This window comes from Oryza brachyantha, chromosome 3 (assembly GCF_000231095.2).
Source record: "Oryza brachyantha chromosome 3, ObraRS2, whole genome shotgun sequence".
Lineage (NCBI taxonomy): Eukaryota > Viridiplantae > Streptophyta > Magnoliopsida > Poales > Poaceae > Oryza > Oryza brachyantha.
In genome coordinates, this window is record NC_023165.2 from 11,346,391 (window position 1) to 11,367,850 (window position 21,460).

At 39.7% G+C, this 21,460-nt stretch overlaps 2 protein-coding genes, 1 long non-coding RNA gene and 1 pseudogene across 5 annotated transcripts; 2 read left to right on the plus strand and 2 right to left on the minus strand.

Annotated features, from left to right (window-relative positions):
• The first annotated feature begins 2,525 nt into the window (after window positions 1-2,525).
• On the plus strand, window positions 2,526-9,802 carry LOC102710282 (CRS2-like protein, chloroplastic). Its single transcript, XM_015834754.1, has 11 exons — window positions 2,526-2,577; window positions 3,015-3,233; window positions 3,321-3,405; window positions 3,523-3,590; window positions 5,984-6,034; window positions 6,365-6,438; window positions 6,886-6,944; window positions 7,020-7,096; window positions 7,718-7,980; window positions 8,068-8,256; window positions 9,421-9,802. The coding sequence occupies exons 2-9, from the start codon at window positions 3,066-3,068 to the stop codon at window positions 7,847-7,849; spliced, it is 714 nt and encodes a 237-aa protein (XP_015690240.1). The 5' UTR covers window positions 2,526-2,577; window positions 3,015-3,065; the 3' UTR covers window positions 7,850-7,980; window positions 8,068-8,256; window positions 9,421-9,802.
• On the minus strand, window positions 8,250-12,442 carry LOC102721823 (annotated as a pseudogene).
• A 196-nt stretch (window positions 12,443-12,638) lies between these two features.
• Window positions 12,639-20,838, plus strand: LOC107303934. 3 transcript variants are annotated; one of them, XR_005811444.1, is made up of 6 exons: window positions 12,639-13,077; window positions 13,174-13,355; window positions 13,463-13,593; window positions 19,040-19,908; window positions 19,984-20,373; window positions 20,583-20,838. It is a non-coding gene; the product is annotated as an uncharacterized LOC107303934 (long non-coding RNA). The 3 variants fall into 3 exon arrangements; XR_005811445.1 differs by having other exon boundaries at window positions 19,057-19,908; XR_005811446.1 differs by having other exon boundaries at window positions 19,060-19,908.
• Window positions 14,830-19,825, minus strand: LOC102722104 (tau-cadinol synthase-like). The gene is given in 8 exon segments (XM_040522544.1): window positions 14,830-15,368; window positions 15,634-15,870; window positions 17,635-17,770; window positions 17,875-18,093; window positions 18,334-18,616; window positions 18,619-18,717; window positions 19,026-19,284; window positions 19,705-19,825. Coding segments are annotated over 8 exon segments (1,623 nt in total). The 5' UTR covers window positions 19,804-19,825; the 3' UTR covers window positions 14,830-15,077.
• Window positions 20,839-21,460: the final 622 nt, after the last annotated feature.

Consider the following 21,460-nt stretch of genomic DNA (forward strand, 5'->3'; position numbering starts at 1 on the left):
TAGCCATCAGTAACAATCATGTATGGTGAAAACAAAATCAACGATAAAATTTAACCATAACATTATTATGCACTAGGCCTAAAATTACCGTTGGGTAAAAATAGACATAACACAAAGGACCATAACTGTGATATTGCGATTAAAACCTTTGTCAAAAATCCAATATCATAGCACATTTAATGTCACTAAAATTAAATTTGTCACGTTGGTTCGAAATTTAATTTTAGAAACATCAAATTTCAATAATTTAATCTATTTGCAGCGGAAGAAACATTTAAATATTCTCTAAACAATTCTTATGTTGGTTCAAATTGCTTAGAAAAATTCATAGAAACAATTCAATAACTTTTAATTTGAGATATACTATAAACCGGGGCATAAAATAGACTTATTTCCTTTTAAAACGGTCCGAGGGACCAAAAATGGACTTTTCCCGGTCGAAACCGATCGACCCGTCGGCCTTTTCTCTCGCGGGTGAGTGTTCCCCCCTACCCATGCCGCAATCTGGGCCTGGGCCGGGAAAGCCGCCAGCCGTGCGGTGCCCTCATGGGCCAAATCTCGGTTCGGATGACGCCGGCCGTATGATCTGCTAGGGTTTCGATCGGACGGCCGGGCGAAGAGGTCGGCATATCAAAACCGCCCCTCAGTCGCCGCCAGATCCAAAACCCTAACCCTAGCTCATTCCAGCTCCTCTTTCGGCCGCGGCCACGCCGAGCGGCGCCGGCGCCGCCGCGTTGTGGCCGGTGCTCGCCAGTGGCCGGCCCTCTTTTCCCTTCTCCTTCTTCCCCATCGTCTCTTTCCTGTCTCGACCATGTCCAGAGACCGACGACGATGGTGAAGGCGGCGCCACCGCGGGCCCCCTCGCCGGCGCGCGCGCTCGCCTACGGGTGAATGCGCCGCCGTCGAGCAGCCTCACGGCGGCTCCCGACCGGAGCTCGGCGTGGCACAAGCCCTTTTCCCCCTTCTCGGACGGCAAGCCTCGCGCGATGGCGACGACACCCGACGGTGGCCATGGAGGAGACTTCCCGCGCGACATCGACGACGACTGGCGGTGAACGATGGAGGTTAGGGCTTCGCCCCTCCTATCCATCTCTTTTCTTTGTTTTTCTTTTTCTGTTTTTCTTTTGGGATCGAATCCCTTTGCGATTTCTCTATGGATTTTTCAATCCCCGAACCAATCTACAACCCAACCTGGCTCTGATACCATTGTTAGCATTTTATTTGGGATCACCTAGGTCTAGCATTGATCGGGGTATTCTATTGTATGGATGAAATGGATTGCAGGAGTAGTAAACATGGATTAGGGTTCGGTGTTACCGACCGGTAGAGCCGCTCGCGGAGGAAGAAGATGATCCCGTCATCTTCATCGGTGTTCGGCTTTAGGCCGGCGGCGATGAAGGTGGTCGGGGCAGCTTCCGACGAGGTCGCGGTGACGATCGGTGTAGTCCAGGCGAGGCAGTGGCGTGGCGGTGGCGATCTCGTCACTGGCTGCGCCCCCGTCGATCGGTTAGGGTTAGGGTTTGTGGGGTGGAGTGCGGCGGCGACGAACTTCGTGTGTTGTTGTGCCATGCCATCCTCCACCCCTTTTATATGGCGCAGTGTGACAGGGGCCTACCAGCCTATTGGGCTGGACGCCCCTGATCAGGACGCGATCAAGGCCCCTTTAGCCGTTGGGCTAAAAGGCTGAAGATCAATTCTAACACGCCTCATATAGTATGATCTCATTAGTGAAGTCATAACAGTTATAACTCAGGATCCATGCTATAACGGAGATAAGCTTCGATTAGTCAAGCATTCGTTCTTTTTTTTTTTCCATTTCATCCTAACCCTATGTTTATTTATTGTATATAACATAGAGTGACTATTAATTAAAATAAACTTAAAAAATAAGTTGATATGAACTTTAAAACACCTTTTTTTATAGTTTTTATTAAAACACATCTTTTAATAGTTCAAAAAAAAATTAGATAGAGAAAGTTGTAGTCCTACTCCCATTTTTGTCGTTAGCCCTGCTCTGTTTGACGTGGTAGGCTCACACTCTAGCTCGCAGGTTACAGCCCAGTCCACATGACGTCCTTAGTGGGCTGGCCTGCCTCGTCGTTTGGCAGGCCGGATTTGAGGCCGAACGAGATGGACCAAATAGCTCAAGGCCCAAAATATCAAACATTTCGGCCCAAACCCGAAGCCATCTCCTCACCTGGGCGATCCGTCCGAGCGGCGCCGCCGCCTGCCGCCTCGCCGAGCCCCCCTTCGGACGACATAGCGCCGCCCCTCCCCCGCCGTCCGCCTTTCTCCCAAGAACTCCGACGACATCGCGCCGCCCTGCCACTCCGCGCGATCTCTGCCGCTCCTCCACACATCTCGCTCTCGAGGACCGCCTCCTCCCCAACCTGGTGACGGAGCAAGAAACCGCGCAGGGTGGGCGACGGCTAGTCGGGTCACCGCACCACACCGCGCCGCCGCGTTCAGCGTTGCGTCCCTTCGGACGGGACCGGACCTACCGCGTCCCCCCCCCCCACCCCCACCTCGCCGCGCGCCGGACTTGCCGTGTCTTCTCTCGTCGCCGCTCACTCCGCGGTAGGTGGTTCTCCGCTCATGTGCAGCATCTCTCGACCCTCTTGTGTCGCGGGTAGCTTTGAGCTTGTGGGATTACAAGCATCAGGGCGTCTGGCGTCGAATGGGATTTTCCTTGTAGTGTGCCTTAGGGCTGCTCGACAAAATGCCGAAGCAGCATACGATACGATGGGTTGGTGTTGAACGAGCGAGTCGTATTGCCCCAGTCATTTTTATTACTCTCTCCGTTCCATATTATAAGACTTTTTAGGTTTGTCTAGACTTATGCATGTATTAATGTATATGTTTTGTATGTGTCTAGATTCATTAGGACACGTATGAATCTAGGTAAGACCCAAAAATTTTATAATGTGAAACGGACGGAATACTCTATATACTTCTTGTCTATCGTTCAGTTGTGTATCCAGAAGAATAATCTAGTTTTTTTTCTTTTGCTGCAGAATTCTGCATCTGTTCAGTGGATGTTTGGAATTGCTACCATCGAGTAAGCCATGCGAGGAAAGCTTTGGACAAGACTTGCCCCTTACATATCTAAGCGTCATATTTCAACCTCTCAGACCTCATCAACTTCATTTGCCTCGTCATGCTCCGCAATACAGCCATGGCTCTTTGTTGGTCTCGGTAACCCTGGTGAGAAGTATCAATGCACCAGACACAATGTAAGCTTTGCATCTCATTCTTTTCTTTGGCATTTGATTGTTACGTAATTTATTCTCAGAATTCTGTAACACTCGTTTTGGCTGCAGGTTGGGTTTGATATGATAGACATGTTTGCACAGTCTCAGGGTATATCTCTGACTAGGCATCACTTCAAGGCACTATTTGGGGAAGGTTTGATTCCATAAATATGCTCCCGTATAGAATGGTCTTTTGACCTTTTGAGTTATGCATAGTTGCGTACTCTGTTCTCCCAGTTTAAAGTCAAGTGCTGGCTTTCCATTGATGCAGGAATGATTGAAGGTGTGCCTGTTTTGCTAGCTAAGCCTCAAACATATATGAATCTCAGTGGTGAATCTGTAAGCTCCACTTTTAGAAGTCTTTCCATGTGTTTAGTATCTGATTTCTACTCTTCCCTATTATCATGGAATGTCTACTTGGCACTGCTTAACTCTTGTTGTGGTTTAATTGTCATCCCTGAACTTGTAAGACTAAATTGTCTCTGGCCCATGGTTGATTGGCACTCCTTGGGTTTCTACAGTTTTATTTCCCCTCCAAGAATGGTTGCAATACCCCTGTCCTGGTCTTCAAATGATAGTCCATGTTCTCTTTGACGAGCATATCTTGTTGTGCTCTTTTGTCAGCCCCTGTATTGAGTTTACCAGATTCATGAGATGCTAGTATTGCCACTGAAATCTGTTCCATCGAACTCAACAGAAGTCACAAATTCTCCTGTCACCAGCTCACTTGTTCACCCCTTTCACATCCTACATGTATTTGATGAGCTGCACCTAAATGGCTGAATCCTCTCATCCAATCTGGAGAATGGACACTAGCTGTTTGCTACCCAGAATGGTTTAGGGGCCGTTCAAATTATGTAAGCTGAGCATGGTAGTGATGCAGAAGAGGTTGTAGTGTGATCGCTTCAATGGGAACATCAATGCCTTCTTCAGTGCTGGAATGTCTCGTGTTGAAGACATCGATCTGGGATGCTTTTTTAAAGTTGCTGATGGTTGAGAAGGATTAGGTTTATTTATTAGTGGCACTGATGCTATTAGTCGGCAGAGTTTGCCATCCACACTCAGACTGGAGAATGAATTTGTGACTGCAAGGGGTTAGGCTGAGTATGCCGTCATTGGGGCAATCCTGACGTTTCTTATTATCTTGATTTTGAGAAAATATGAAATATATACTCCCTTCATTCCAAAATGTAATGTCGGCAGGGGTATGCCATGTTGAGGGAAGGAAGCCTCCCTTGGGCCACTTGGCGTGCCCTGAGAGGGGTCGGGCCTGAGACCAGAGAGGCAGCCACCTTTCCGCACTAGGGGTCGGGCCGCCCGACCCCTGTCCCTTCGATCCGTTCACGAGGGGGCACGTGGCGTGGGAAGCGTCACGCGTACATGCCCTGCCGCCACATTGAATGTGGCGTGCTTAAGGCGCGGTAAGTCATCTGCGCTAGAGACGACGGATGTGATGGCAGACGAGATTTGAGTCAGAGTTGTGCGTACATGCGCCTACCCCTAGCAGGAGGCGTGACCCAGGTCAGCCCCGTCTCGTCGACCATTAATGGGTGGCCCTTTTGCCCCTCTCTCAAGACTGAACCGACGCTCCATCTTTGATGGGTCGTTCTCTCTCTCGCCGCTGCACTGTGGGACCAACCAGCTGAAAGTCTTCGACATTTATTGAAGAGTGATGCGGGTCTTTCCGCACATGTCTCAACATGATGCGGCCCATGCTGCGGCAAGGCGTGCACCGTTCTGCACGTTGAAACATTTCATAGGCATTAATTACGCGTAAAAGAATGTTTTTCCTTTCCTTAGAGGACGGGTCTTGGCACCTGTCGTAGCCCCTTGCAGTATAAAAGGAGGCCCTTGCCTAGGGAAGAGGGGGAAGTTTCTTGGGTAGACAACCAATAGGTGCCCATGAAACCTTGCTGCTAGCCAAGCCATCTATGATTCCTTGCGCCCCAAGCAACCGCGCACAAAGGAGTAGGGTATTACGCTTCTCAGCGGCCCAAACCTGTATAATTCGAGTTTGTCAGCATCGCTCCCGAGGGGCCTGATGCCCTTCGTTTCTCTCATTTCCCTCAATCCTCACACTCTCACTCGCACCCCTGGTTCGAACCCAAAAGGGCGCCCCACGGCTTCCTGCTTGAGGAGTTTACCCTTCGACAGTAAGAATTTCAGGGATTTGAATCTTAAGCATTTCTAGCACTATTCACAGCACTAGTCTCATCAATCACTTCCCATTCAAAATTCTTCTCATTTTTTCTCTATCTATCCTTCCACCCTCATCTATTCCTCATTTATTAAGGGGTACTAGGATATTTTCTTCTTAACCTTAATATCTGCTAACAACCTAGAAATGATTACATATGTGAATGCTGATGAAGTGGTAAACAATGGAATGCATGAGAGTTTCTCATGGTACTAAATGGATCGGAATGATTTGCAAAGAGCCATTTTCCCTTAAAATTAATTATATCTGCAGCTTTATTTCAGTTGGTGCAACCAAAATCCTATCAGTAATTAGATACTTTGGTTGGTTTGATTTGACTTGACTTCGAAATCTCAATATGTAACAATAATACATAGCCATATCTGTTTCGGTTAGTTCTCTCTCTATTATTTCTGAGACAGGTTGCGTGTAATTCACCTGTAGATATTCCTTTGACTGGCATGAAAAATTGTTTATACCACACTGAGCGTGATCTGGTGACTATGAGTGACAAACCTTCATTGGCCTATTGCAGGTTGGGCCACTTGCCGCCTATTATAAACTACCACTTAATCGTGTCCTTGTGGTAAGTATTTACTACTTCTGTTTCAAAATATAAGCATTTTTATGTTGTTTAGCATAGACTAAGGAGATGTTAAAGAAATATTTTTTAGTCACTTTAGTGGCCAAGTTTTGAATTTTGAATTGATTATATTCCCTTTCTAAGCATCTGATTGGCTATGAAATCATTGGAATGATTGCAATCATGGGAATCAGCACAAAAATGCTTATATTGTGGTATAAAATTTGAGTCGTGCAAATTCTTATATTTGGGATGGAGTGAGTATTTTGTATCTAATCTTTCCTAGTACTAAGTCACATGGCGCCAATCTGACTTCTCTGATGTGAGTTTCAGGCATTTGATGACATGGATCTGCCCTGTGGAGTTCTTCGTTTACAACCTAAAGGAGGATATGGGCGTCACAATGGGTCTGTTTATTTTTATAACCATACCTTTTAGTGAAGTGTTATCTACTTATGTCGAAATCAATTTGTCAATGAAAAAGGTGGCCTGATAAGCAAGATGCTGATCACCTTCACTAAGAAGAGAAAGCAGAATCTTCTCTTCCAATTTCTTCACTTAATTACCTTTTTTCGCTTATGGGGATATTTCTGCATGACATTTCCATTTTCTCATATGAACTTTTTTTTGCTTCCTGTTTTATATAGCCTGAGATAGCCATGGTTCTTGAAAGGTCATCCAGACTTAGCACACTTTAATCACTGTGATAGCATGCTCCCTTTCTTTGCGTGTTTTGTTTATTTGTTATTTGATGTGGATATAGACCATTAGCCACTTGAACTTTTTTTTTTATGTCTGTAGACAAGTCTTCCTTTTGACATTGACCTGAAATATTTACCGTTCTAGCTTATCAGGGTGAAGAGCTTGATTTACCATTTTCGTAAGAACCGAGAATTTGGTCGACTAAGGATTGGTAGGTTTTGACATCTGTCGCATTCAGTTTTTCCCCCTTAATGTGGATAAATACTCATACTTTTAACTTATTCAGGAATTGGACGGCCACCTGGCCAAATGGATCCCAAAGCTTTTGTTCTCCAGAAGTTCAATAGAACTGGTCGAGAACGGGTAATTATCTATTTGGGTAGTACTTGTAGTTCTCTTGTCATTCCTTTTTTTTAATAGTTTTTTACTGTAATCGTTGAATTTACTTCAGTAATACACATTGGATGATTATGCTCATTTGCTGGGCTAGATTCATTATGACCAGAACCCTAGCTGTAATATACTCTTCATGTGAGGCACACGTAGAGCTAATCTACTTCAGTTAATAAATTTCTGTGGTGCTATATGCAAATGAGAGATGACTTATAGGCTTGCAACACATTTATGCTTAGCGGATTGGCTCAACCTTGTGGTGAGCTTCCATGTGATGTGCCAAGCCAATCTCGTGAAGCTCACTGCCCTTGAGATCTCTAAAATCTTTATTATTTTAGGTAATGCCACCATGTCCTAGAAATTGAACCACTGGAGCAAAGTTACTTGGACGACTTTTTATGACAAATCTCTGTGCTATGCACTCTTGGCAATATTTTGTCATGGGATCATTATGGTGACATCATATTTATGGAAACACCATATTTAACTTGATCACTTTGCTGTCCCAATTTTTATTATTATGTATGTAAAGACCCTGAAAAATTGTGCTGTGTCCAGCAGTCTTATGGTTGCATCTTTTGTTTAACCTAGATTGATTCAGCCATACAAGAGGGTGTTGAGATTCTAAAGTTGGTTGTTAGCAAGGGTTTGACAGAGGCGGCGAGATCATCAAATATGGATCAAAAGTATAAACATCTGACCTCACATGACCTGCAACTGTAAAGATGATGACATCATCTTATCTGTTAAAGCGATCTGTGATGTGCTATCCCGCTATCAACTGTTGAATGCCTGATGGGAGAACCTGGTAACATCTACATGACATGATTCATTGATTTGCCTCTCCCGACAAGGTCCGTCTCCATTGCATTGGATTTGTAAATTTTGATGCTGTCATGTTTTTTTTTACTTTTGTACAACTGACACTCAATTATAATCAGAATTGCAAGATTCTGTTGGCTTCAAGGTTCTACTTTGCGCTTAAAGATAGAGCTGATCATTTTTCTACAAAAGATGGATATCCATCTTACCACGTGACGCCTTATTCAGAACTATACCAGGTGCCATCTTCCGCTTCCACCCCATGGATTGAATAAATGGAACCGAAGAAACAAACCAAGTACATAAGAGTAAGTAATACTATGCACCATACATTCTCTGAGTAACTTTTTTTTTTCTTGACGATGTGCTCCGAATAACCGGGAGCTAGTAGTATATTAGAGATACCACATGAGCTCATTTGGAGACTGCAAACAGGCCAGCAGCTCCAAATAATTTTTCTTTGCCGTTCAGCCCAAGCTCCCTGTCGAACAGTTAGATGAAACATTGGAATTATTCAATGAAATGAAACTGCAAGTCAGAGATGAACACGGAGCTGGTTTTTGTGCTGCCTCAACAAGCGCAGCTTTTCGAATCACTAATACAAGCTCCCCATGCACAGCACGATAACAAAACAATATAGCAAACTAGTACAAGCGCAAACACCTCCCTTTTTTTTTTGTGAGGACACAAGCACCTTATTAACTACCATATATGTCTGTACATAATTACCAATCACTCGTAACAAAGTGGTGATGATAATACTTTCGCCGATGAGATGACAAGATCCAGGCATCGTATTTACTATTAGCACTTCTCTGCACGTAGACAGAGTCACACAGTTGTAGTTGTATACATCTAGATGGGGATGGGCTCGAGGAACTGCTGCTGGATGGTCTTTTTGTTGAGCTCGCTGAAGGTGTATGCGTCGTTGCTGTCCTGGAACAAGAACACCATGCTCATCGCCAGGTTGGCGACTCGGTTCACAGCTGGTACCAGCGAGGGATGCTCGAAGCGTGATTGATTGATCGTTTTCCATGCGTCTTCGACCAGATTACCTATCGCAGCCGTAGCTACCTCACCTGTGACACTGTGCTCCACCATATGGCACTCAACGCAGCTGGAAATGTCCATTTTGCTTTTCCCATTCTGTGACCAAAACAAAAAGGTAGTATAGTTACTATCATATCTGATCCCATGCTGCAAATCGTTCTTTAGCATACTGACATGAAATATTTCCCATGTAAAATAAAAAGGAATGTGACATTTCCTGTGTGTAGCATAACATTTCACCAGTGCTCATCCAGAATTAGTACTATACCTCCATTTCACAATATAAAATTTTCTAACGTTACTTAGATTCATACTGATGCCAATAAATCTAGATATATATATATATATATATATATATATAAATAATATACATTGTTTAATAGATAAATCTAAGCATAACTAAAATATCTTTTACGAAACAGAGAGAAGATGGAGCAGTATAAATAAATACCTTGAATGCGGCTAAGTCATCAAGGAAGCGTGTAATTTCACCGCAAGCCTTGACAGCATCAGTGCAACCGGTGGCCCATTCCAGTGCTTCCTTGGTTACTAAATCACCGGTACCAACAAGTGACACGAGACAGCATCGGAGCGCCTGAGGAGATGATGGACACATCCAAATGATCTTGAAAGCTTGGTATGTAATTGTGATGAAACCAGACAGCTTCCTGGAGGTAATGCTTGCATAACCTTTGATACTATAGGTGACAAGAGAAAAAAAATCTTGATGAATGACTATGAAAATACGACAACTCTATCCAAGCTGAATGTTTAATATTCAAGTTTGTTGGTTTTTAGCTCCAATTATTTTGACATTATGTTGTACTCCTTGCATGCATGGTACAGTAGACATTCCACACTTCTATCGACCTCATCCATATACTTGATATCATATTGGACTAATTAGCATTCAACTTTTTTCTTCCGCGCCTTCAAATCTAAATACTCATTTTTGTTATAAATATTTGATACAATTGACTCTGACCATTAAATTTGATCATTTGTTATAATTAAATATTTTTGCAAATACATACAATATAAGTCATAGAAGAATAAAAAAGGAATTGAGTAGTATTGTACCGCTTTTAGAGCATAATTTGTAACGTAGTACTTCTCATCTGATTTCAGTTCAGCCTCAATATCTTTGAAGGTACTTATTAGCTTGGCATAGTAATTCTTCAAATACTCTGGCAAAAGAGAAATTGCATTCTCATCCCATCTGCACAAACATTTTTAATTAGTTTGCTTACAAGCTAATCATCGGCAAGATGAATTATGCTACCATGTATTATAATATCAATATATATAGGATCGGTTCGTACAAGCAGTTTACTCATATTCTAATGCCAACTAAAAAAAAGTTACTCTCTCCATTCCTTTTCACTTAGCTTTTCAATATCAATACAATCTTCAATATACGTATGAACCATTTTTCTGTAAATGTATTTTGACACAAATACTTCAAATATGAATTACAGTATTTTTCATGAAAAATCCACCAATGATATTTTCACATGTTAAATATTAATATTTTTACATAGCAACTAGGGCTTAGATATAGCCTTGGTTTCTTAATCCCATGTACAATTAAAAATTTATAATAAAATAAAAAAAATGCAATATGGATAGCCCAAACACATGTTAGTTCAGCTCTCTAGCTAGGCTATGAAAAAATTTTAGCCCAACCCTTACAAGGTTTAATTTTATGTACACTTTCTAACATAAAAACATGAGATGTCCAGAATTGTAGAGCTTCAAAAGTAGCTAGCCTTTTGGGAACGAAAATATCATTAAAATTTGTGTCTAGAAGAACAAAAATGAGCATGCTTTATTATTCCCTTGGAAAAGGAAAGAGTAAGCAGGAATTTTTTTCCCACCTCTGTACGCTTCATCGAGCTTTTGTCCCTCTTCCAACGTAGCATGCATATCATAAGTGTCATCTAGTAAGGATGTTAGGACGAATATCTTGGCAAGGATGATTCGTGCTTCTGCATATTTCTGCTCATAGTAAACTGTATAGGACCAAAAGTAGCATTCAACTATACGATCTCGAGAGTAGGTAAGTCCCACTATACTGTATAGAGTATTTCCCCACCTGAAAATATTGTAGGACATATTTGCTTAAGCTGTATCTTAAATCATAACATGTATGCTTTGTGCAATTAATGAATTAATTTCTTGTGATTAATTTCCTCATGATACTAATAAGTTCTCGGTTGTACATATAGGTATAAACATACAGATAAACAACGGATTAATTTTCAATTACATGCATATAAATCTTACTATAAGCGAAGCCACACTCAGAAATCAGGATAATATTGTGGAATTTATTTTTGAAAGTTTGAAGTATTTTTTAAAATCTGCAGGTCTATTGTTAGAATAATATCGTGGATTTTCCGTTACATGCACATATATGCATATATCGGAAAACCGAAACAATGAGATTTGTAGTCATATGTGAAATATATTGTGGAAGCCTACAAATCAACACCCTAGGTATAGAAGAGGATTGTGGCATAAAACATAAAGTACTGGGAAAATATACCGAGAAAAATCCTTGAGCTCCCTCAAGTGAAGTTGCAGGAGGTTAAAATCCAGCCTTGCAAGCTCAAGGATGGAGGGATTGTATGCTTGCTCTTGATTGTATTCTGCTATATAATTAAGTGCTTCTATCCTCTTCAAGGTCCATGGTAACGGTATTTTAAGGGCACGTTTTACTTGTTGAGATAATGGCGACTTGAGATCACTTGCCATTGTTTCCAGTTGATGCCTTGAGAACAATATCGCATCCTCCAGTTCCACTTCACCATGAATTAATAGGTGAGATGCATTGTACAAGCTTAGCAAGCCCCTAGGATCATCTACTACTTCAGTGTTGAATTGTCCATCTGGGCCTTTAAACTTGTTGAACACATCTACAAGGAATCATAATATTTTTTAAGTACTCTCACCGTCTCAAAATACAGCGGCGTATCTAGGAATTTCAATATGGATGGTCCAACTTACATAATATTTTTAAATATCACAAATAGAACATACAACCATAATAGAAGTATAAATTTGATCAAAAGTACATCTTGCATATGTTAATAAAGAATATTTTCCTCTTCACATGAGCTATTTGTCATATTTATATATGGGTTTAAGCTGAGATTTTTTTTTGGTCTCAAGATCACCCTCTAGACCATCAGTGTCAAAATATAGCTACCTTTGGATCTTGATACGGTATTCAAGGTGCTACTTTGATCAATAATATTTATAAAAATAAATTATTTTTAAAAAGAGCTACATATTATGATAGTTTGTTTAATAATAAATCTAGTAATATCATCCTTACAAAGGTAACACTTATTAACCTCCGTAATATATCCAATTGGCATGACCGTTAGATATAATAGTGTAATGTATCAAACCAGATTTGCTCTCTAAATCACAACTCATGGCTACCAACTTACTCTGTGTGTGTATATATATATGGTCAATAATCAGTTTTCAACAATAACCATGAATAGTTCTAAAAGTTGTGATGCACATAATGAAAGTTGGGTATATATATACCCAAGATTTTTAGCAAAAAAAATACATACATACCTATGTACATACCATGTATATACATGTGTATTCAATAAAATAGAAGAAAAACGCTAGTACAGCCTAAACAAGCAAAAATAAAAGGTTTAGTGGGCCATTTTTCTTATTTTGGCCCATGTCCCACTAGAGCCCACGTTCCACGTCCCAACAATTACTAGCCCTAAATCCCTAATGTGAGTGAGGTAGCGTGGAGGCTGGTTGGCGGCGGTGGCCGGCGCTTGCGTGGGCGAGGGCGACGGGCCTGGACCATGGAAAGCCAGCGGCCGGCGGAGCGCGGAGCTCGGGAGCCGCCGCCCGCCGAGGCCCGACCGCCCGAGGGAAGCGAGGAGCGCTGGAGCGGGGCACCGGCGCCGGCGCGTCGTGCGTCCGTCCGAGGCTCCGAGCGGCCATGGTCCGAGGAGGCGGGTGCCGAGGAGCCGCCGGGCGGCAGGCGGCGACGGGCCGCCCGAGTCCGGAGTACCGACTTCAATACACAGTCAAGCACGGTAATTAGCACAAACTCTTGACCAAATCAGGATCGATACTGCAAAAAAAAAAAAAAGCTTCTTCAGCCACATGTATATATGATATATCCCGTGCAGCGCAGTGCAGAAGTGCATGAGAGATCGAGATAGATGCGACGGTGTCACGATGGCCTAGCTTGCGACCCACTGGCCAGCGACTGAGCGAGCTGCTTTAGCGGGCTGCAGGCGTTAGGCTGTGAACTTCAACGAGCTGCTTGACCGAGGCCGAATGTTTCAATTGACTTCATTTTGTTGTAAAAGTATGATTATATGAACTATTAATTTTGTGCATTGTCAATTTCTTAACTTATAAAGTTACAATAATCGAAGTATGATTGATTGTTTGATCGTTTTATTTTCACTTTAGGTATCAAAATGAAAAGGAAGAGGACATCATAATGATCGTTTGGCTACATTCATTGAAAGGGAATTCTTCTTTATAAGGACATCATAACTTATTTTCAAAACATGGAGCATCGGAAAGTTGTCCTCTAAATTGTAAGAATTCTACTCAGTTTATCTTTTTCATCCTCTGCATGTTTCACGTGCTTTCAATTACTATATGTTGAACAACGTTACGTTATCAATTCAATGAAAGATGACTTTAGGCTCAATTTGACATTTTGTGTTATATATGATATATATCGTACAATCACTTAGTGTTCGATGTTATCCAAGCCAATTATTGTGATTTTGGTATAAATTTTTTTTACACCCTTATATTTCGAATACCCAATGTTTAAATCCTGCGCCTGCCACTAGACTATATATCTATTAATGGGTAACTATCATTACCCATTAGGTAGGTTTGTATATATTGGTTTGTTCTTTAGCCACCAATAGGTACTAACCCACGGGTAAAAAGAACCCTGCGTGCCTATACTCTGTCCTAGTCCAGCTGTATGGAATTGTCATCTAATTTTTTGGTTTTGGAACATGGTTGTATGTATTTTGTTCACTTTGTTTTAAATTTTAATGTTAAAATCATTGTTACCTGACATGATGTTGACGATTGATTCTTTAATCGTCTGATTTAGGGGCGGACCCACCCATTGGGCAGGGTGGGTCGGTCGGCCTAGCTTCGCCCCATGTCTACACAGACCCCTTCTTAATGATAATTTCAAATATTTTATTAGTTTGACATTAAAATTGATTGAAACACAAATTTATATGTAGTTCTTTTCTGTTGATACGCCATTTCATTTATTTAGCAATGCTTTTATAAGTGACAATAACATATATATAGTGAAAGACTCTTCTCGACTAGGTTATAATAAAAAAAAAACGACTCATACAATGGGATAAACAATAACTCATTAACTTAATATGCTACATTGAGAATGAAGTTTTTAGAAATTTTGATTTTGATAAAATTAAGAAGACGTTTCAAACCGTGGATGCTCGAAGAATAGATTTGCCCAAGTCTCCTTAAGAATCTGGAGACATACTTCTCATAAAGAACGTAGACGTGTTTAGTGATTTATTGGTGGTATGCCTTCCCATATACTAACCCAAAAAATTATAGATTATTCATAGCTAATTATTAATCATGTTTAATAAATTAACTAATTTTTTAAATTGAGAGTTAAGATTTAATGGTCTTGCTAGTTTCGATTCACCAGAAAACAAGCTAAAATGTTTAGTCTAAGTATAGTTCTCAACAGTCAACATACATGGGTCAACATATGTGGGGGACTAATTTGGTTAACAGAAAATCAATCCCAGTGCACACATGATGAATGGTTTTGAAACGCACGATCATATAACAATCATTATTCCTTATAATATATTAATATGTTGTATTCAATCCAAACAGTTACGCGGTAGTACGTACATGCACCTATGTGATGACAATATATAGTGCATACGTAAAGGCAAGTTGAGAGGTTCAATAAATGAGTCTCAAATCAAACCATATGTGATGACAATATCTTAGTCGGTCAATTCAAAATTAAAATAATTCTAGCTGCTATATGTGGTAGTTATAGGGGAATTGGTTTGACGAAATGCTTCTCCATCGTCCCCTTAAAATCCTTACTGTATGTATATGCGTCTCGTTTGTCAAGAAACAAAATAGCCATGCTCCTTGATAGGTTGGTGATTCGATGTACAAATGGCAACAGTTCTTGACGATCTATATGTGCTTGATTTATAGTTTTCCATGCATCTTCAACCAAAGAACTTATCTTAGCCAGAGCAACCTCACTGGTAACATTGTACTCATTCATGTAGCACTCCATGGAGCTGGCTACATCCAATTTGTTCCTTCCGTTCTACAGAGAAAAAACTAACCATTAATTTAGCCATGTGTATACATATCAACATGCCAATGGTAAAGTTGCATTCAATCGCTTCCGCTTATGCTTATAAGCCAAAATTTAATTTTCAATCTTAAATTTGGAGTTGATTTTAAGACTTTACCAAAGTTTATTTTCTAGCATTGGCTTTTAGATCGCTAAGTATATATATATAATTTTTATTCATATTATTTTTTTTGCCAAACAATCACATAATTACAGAGCTCGCGCGGGCTCATACCTTAAATGCAGTGAAACGTGCCACCTCACCACCAGCCCTAACAGCATCATTGTTGCCAATGGCCCACTCGAGTGCCTCGTCGGTTACTATATCACCCATGCCAACAAGTATACAAACACTTAGTGCTTGAATACCTGCAGACATCACAGACACACTTATTTGCTCATTGAAACTTGGGATGTAGTTATGATGGAACCATTCTGCCTCTTGAAGGTAATACCCGGATAGCAATTGAAACTGCACAAGAGGAAAAAAAAGAATTAACTGTAGATTGATATACGGGGTATCAAACTGGAGCGAGGTGCTCATAAGTGTTGAATCTAAGATTTTAGCTAAGAATATGTGACATATGTCTGTCCAAAATTATCGTATATAAATCGAAAAATTTATTTTAGCAAATCAGTGGTAATCGTAAAATTAACAACATGATTCAATTTATATACACTAGGTAATATGTATTCATATTTAGGTGATTTTTTTCTAGAAATATGTATATATACCGATATATACCGGTTATGGAATATACCCTGTAGCTCCGCCCGTGCGATGTACAAGTATGCATGAATGCATCCGTAGGGACGAGTGTTTACGTGCATGTATATGAGCGCATGTATTTGTGCTATGTTTCTTTGTTATAAAATTAAGTTTATAATAGATTGCCCTTTTCTTTTGTTTCCACCTGAAGAATTCACAAACATACCTTGGTAGATATAATTTTATCGTGGATGGTAGACTTTATTTATTTATTTATTTATTTTTGAGGGAGAGAGAGGAGGATGGTGGCCTTCTTAATGGTGGATATACTTTTCAACGGCGGAGGCGCTGGCCGGACGTCGATCAGACTAGCAAACCATGTGAGACAGTGTCTTCTCTGGTTTCGATCCACCTAGTGATTTCTGATTCTAGGAGGAAGGTACCAGTCATCTCAGACTGATTCATTAAGGACTGCAAATTTGCGTGTGCCTGCATATCATTGCGAATTGTACATGATTCATTAAGATTGATTGATCGGTCTCATGTGTGTGGATTTGAAGGGCTATTTTCCTTGAAATTTGCTTGCAATATCACATCTTAAATAGGTTACAAATAATAGAAATTAGTTGTATAGCATTTGCAAGACCCTGTCAGTCTCCAAAATAATAGAAACTTGAGGCACATGTGTTTGTGACCGAAGGGAGTAATATATAAGCATGCACTCTGAACTCCTGAAGCATGTATGGTTTTAAAAATTATAACAGTCAAAATACCAGGCCACATGTTCCAACATGTTTCACTGAAATAACTAGTTTAATATTCAAAATAATTAACAGGAAAACTAGGATTTTGGTTATAAATTAGTCACGAAATGTAAACATGTTCTTCCTACTTACAAAATTGAGCTAAAACGAACTACCAGGGGCAGCTCTAGGGATGGTCACGGTGGGCCTCTGACCACAAAAAATTTCTAATCTAAGGTATATATGTATGTGAAAAAAGAAAAAAAGATCTTACGAAGAGAAAAAGAATACTCCAGTAAAAATACATGATAGTGAATGTTGGATTAATTTTAAACTTTTATTATATATTTGATATGGTATATTTATGATGTTTAAACAGATTTATATAAGTTGGACCATCCAATTGAACTAGATCGTTGCCAATTTTTTGGGCCTTCCCTACATGTAGTAAAATTTAAGTTATGTTTGAAGAAAAAGATACTTTAGGATATAGTCCCTTTGTTTCGTATTCTAGGTCTGTTTGGTTGTATATAGATTCATCTATTAATTAATATATTTTGTTTATATATATATATAAATCCGGGCAATGATTAGAATGCCTTACATTATGAAATAGAGGTGGTATATAAATTAATGCCATGGAAGATGTTTACTTAGTTAATTGACTATAGCAAGATCTTTACATAATGAATATAATATTGGCAGAATGTTAGGGGAGTAACATATTATTTAATTTAGAAAATCAATAATAAGAACAGGTGTAAATATCCAAAAAGTATCATACCACTTTCCTATTGTAAGCATTGCGATACTTGATATGTGGTTCCAGTTCATTCTCAAACTCTGCGAAGTTGCTCATCACCTCCAGGAAGAATTTCTTCAGATAATCTGGTAGGACAGAAACATCGCTCTTATCCCAGCTGCATGATCAATTTTCACACAAATTAATTAGTTTGTCGTTGCACCAATGAGCCTCATTCTTCATATCCATATTTTCTCTAGATGGAAGTTAATCAAAATTAACCTTTGTATAGCCGCATTAAGCTTTCGACATTCCTCCAAGGTGGCATGTGTGTCGTAAGTGTCATCTAATAATGATATTAGCATGAAAAACTTGGTAAGGATCATCCGTGCACATGTGTACTCTTGCTCAAAATATATAGAGTACGCCCAAAAGTAACACTCAACAATGCGATCTCTTATATAGTCTAGTCTTGTGTCTTTTGAAAGATCCTCCCACCACCTGAAATAAAGAAATGATATATATGTTTATGTAACTATAAGTGAGATTAGAAAACTCTACTCATTATCTACATATACATTAAGTTCCATTCGCATTAGAGCTCATAAATATATATTGAGTCTAGTATATGTAGTAGTGACATTTTTAGAGCATGTCAGCATGCTCAGAAAACCTCCAATATTTAGATCTGATCAGCTATTTGTTACCAGTATATAATTACAGCATGCTCAGAAAACTTACTGAGTAATGACCTTGAGCTCCTTTTGGTGAATATGCTGGAGAAGGTTGAAGTCCAGCTTGGCAAGCTCCAGTATGGAGGGGTTGTATGTTTGCTTGTGTACATCGTCATACTCTAACATGTAAGATATGGCCTCAAATCTATTCAAGGTTCTGGGTAATGGTATCTGGAGAGCACGTGAAACTTGTTTAGCTAATATTGGGGACATGAGGCTACTTTTCATTAGCTCCAGCTGATGCCTTGAAAATAGGATAGCTTCCTCCAGGATTTCCTCATTGTGGGTAGAACGTTAGCCGCGTTGTATAAGCTTAAAAGGCCTTTTGGGTCATTTGTTCTGTCATCAACGACAAAGCTCCCATCTATTTTTTTGAACTTGTTGAAAACATCTGCAGATTCACAGGCGATTGCATTAATTGTCACTCTACATGAGTCTAGCTTTGGTGAGTCAGGGTCCAAAAATATATCAAATCACCTCTAAATTTCTATTCATATGACTCAATAGATTCCTCATATCAAAATCTTGCATGCATTTTTTTTTCATTTTTGAAGATTTTAAGTATTTGTTTTAGATTTTTTTAAATTGAATAATTAGGGTTCCAAGGTTTTCCACCAGATTAGGAATTATGTTAGCATAACTTTCAGAAAATAGAGCCTAATTAAGTTGGCAAAGCATTTCTCATGTATATATATATACCTGATGAAACCCAGAACCCTTGCTGCCTCAGCAGGCGAAACCGGAGGGCAACGTCATGAAGGCTAGGGCTGTCAAATTCAGCACTGTGAATGGCTTTCAGGGTGGTGGCTATCTGTTCCTCAAAGAGATGGTTTATCCCAAGGCGCTGGAGTGTGTCGATTAGATTCAGTTTTTCCGCCACACCCTCAAAAGCATCGAACAGCTGAGTTACCTCTGCTCTTAATTCATTGCATCTGTCTCTTGTCCATTTCTCTGGCCGCTGCCAACATATGCATGTTAGGTTGAAATCAGTACATACAAAGGAGGTTGAATATACATGCATGTTTGAACAGGAGATATATATGCGCATGAATTAATAGAAATATGATATGTCTAGTGTTAGTTTAAGTACTTTAAATTTCCCACTGCGACACGCGTGGTATTTTCACTAGTATTAGTTAATTAGAATACCAAATACTCAACTGGTTAAGAAGGACTACATGTCAAAAACCGCCAGTAAAATAAATAAAAATAGATGCAGTCCTCTGCGTCTGTTTGGTGGTGTGACAATGTGTATTCTCTGTAATTGTAAAAGCGAGAAAGATGAGAAGAAAGGGAATAACTAGGTATCAAACTATTTGGGTTAGTTAAATTTGCAGTAGCCCATTTAATTTGCAGTAAGGGAATATAGAGTGCATGCCTGCAAGCATTGTGGTTCATAGTTGATAAAGAAGTCACCCCACACTGTAGGGTGAAACCCAGATGCCGTCTTTGGAGTTGTACCACTTCCTGAAGCCATGTATATGTGTGTGATTTATCTAGAGCTGTTTCTCTTTTAGCTGTGGCTGACTACTATTCAACCATGGAAACTCATGCGTGCACTGCATATGGCCACCATGGAGAGGTTTATATAGGCACCAGAGCCCTCTTTTCTTATATTCTTATATTCTTTTATTCATTTTTTTTTCTTGGTGGGCAGGACTCTCCATTTGCTTTTCAGGATTTTATGGTGTTTGCGAGGTACACATAGATATTGAGAAGTGGTGTGACGTTGGCCATTGATCAAGATAGGGGCATGGTACATAATTTTAAATTATTGTAATCGATGGCATCGGTGTAATTGCATATGTAATTCAGTGATAATTACATCTAATGTCAATATCTTCATGGATGGAAGAAGCACCGATCAATGCTTTATTCGGACAGCAGGAGAAAGTGGGACCATCTTTGCTGTTGTCCATAAATCTTCATTTTCTAGGGCTTGAATGCCATCCAGGAGGCATGATCAACTAATTAATAGACAGTGATGGTTGAAGTTTTGAACACGAGAGAAGATTCCATGATGCCTAGGTGGCTGAAAGCATGTATGGTAAGATCCTTTTGGTTTATTTATGTGGTACGTTGAATTGTTAGTTACGCTTGATGTTTCCTATTCATGCAGAGACATGGCTTAGTCGACCCTTCAGATTATTTATGGGGTTGATTAATTAATTAGTTACATAGGTCTCAAATCATTCATTTGCATATAGAGAAGTGACTGAATCAACATCACTTGTCTTCTCATCCTCATATTACTAGGGTTTGATCATGAAGCAGTAGGAAGGATGCATTCTGAAGGGGGTGTGATGCATGATATAGTTTTGGACCAGATGCAACATCAAATTCAAATAGAACCACATTGGGTAATTAAGAAGTTCTCTTATAAATTACACACTTTGTTTTTTATTTACTCAGTTTAGTAGTACCCCGGAACACCGCAGATAATGTGATGAATCAGTAATGAATTTAGTTATTAATTCTTTTGCATAATATAGCAATGTTTATTTAGTTTAGTATTGACACCATCCATCTTTATTCATAAATTATTTTTTGTTTGTAAATATGTCATTTGGCTTTTTTCCAAAAAAAAAACCGAACAACCACACCCCCCGAGAGTCTAGATGCAGTATGCCAGCAACATCACATTGGCAAAGCATCATCTAAGCTAGGTTGACAATTCAAAGCGGTTATGGCAACATGTGGCTCCAGGGTATCTTCATTTGATAGGAGTACCAGAGAAATCTTGTCCATACACACAAAGATCAGGATTAGGATGAACACATGAAGATGTTGTCCTTCGTCAACCAGAATACTTTTAATAATGGAATCGAAGATCATGATGATGCCTAAAACATCAAGTAGTATAAAAGAATAGATATTGTATTAATTGCTAGTTTCTACTCACATGAAAACAGGTTAAACATTTAGTCCATATTAGCTAAATGCTCGTACTTTGCTGTGAACAAAAGAAAATAAATAATAATATTTTGTAAAATAAAAATATACTCTTTTTATTTTTTTATTTAACATCATTGACTTTTTATCTATGTTTGACTATTCATCTTTTTTAAAAAAAAATAAATATGCAAAATTATAAGTCATTCCTAAAGTTGTATTGGTAATAAATTAAATCATAA

Bases quoted from the DNA above. Each gene is read 5' to 3' on its own strand.
- LOC102710282 (XM_015834754.1), top strand. From the start codon at position 3,066: ATGCGAGGAAAGCTTTGGACAAGACTTGCCCCTTACATATCTAAGCGT. The intron at 3,406-3,522 runs GTTTGATTCCAT...CCATTGATGCAG, and splicing joins CAAGGCACTATTTGGGGAAG to GAATGATTGAAGGTGTGCCT. The intron at 7,097-7,717 runs GTAATTATCTAT...TGTTTAACCTAG, and splicing joins ATAGAACTGGTCGAGAACGG to ATTGATTCAGCCATACAAGA.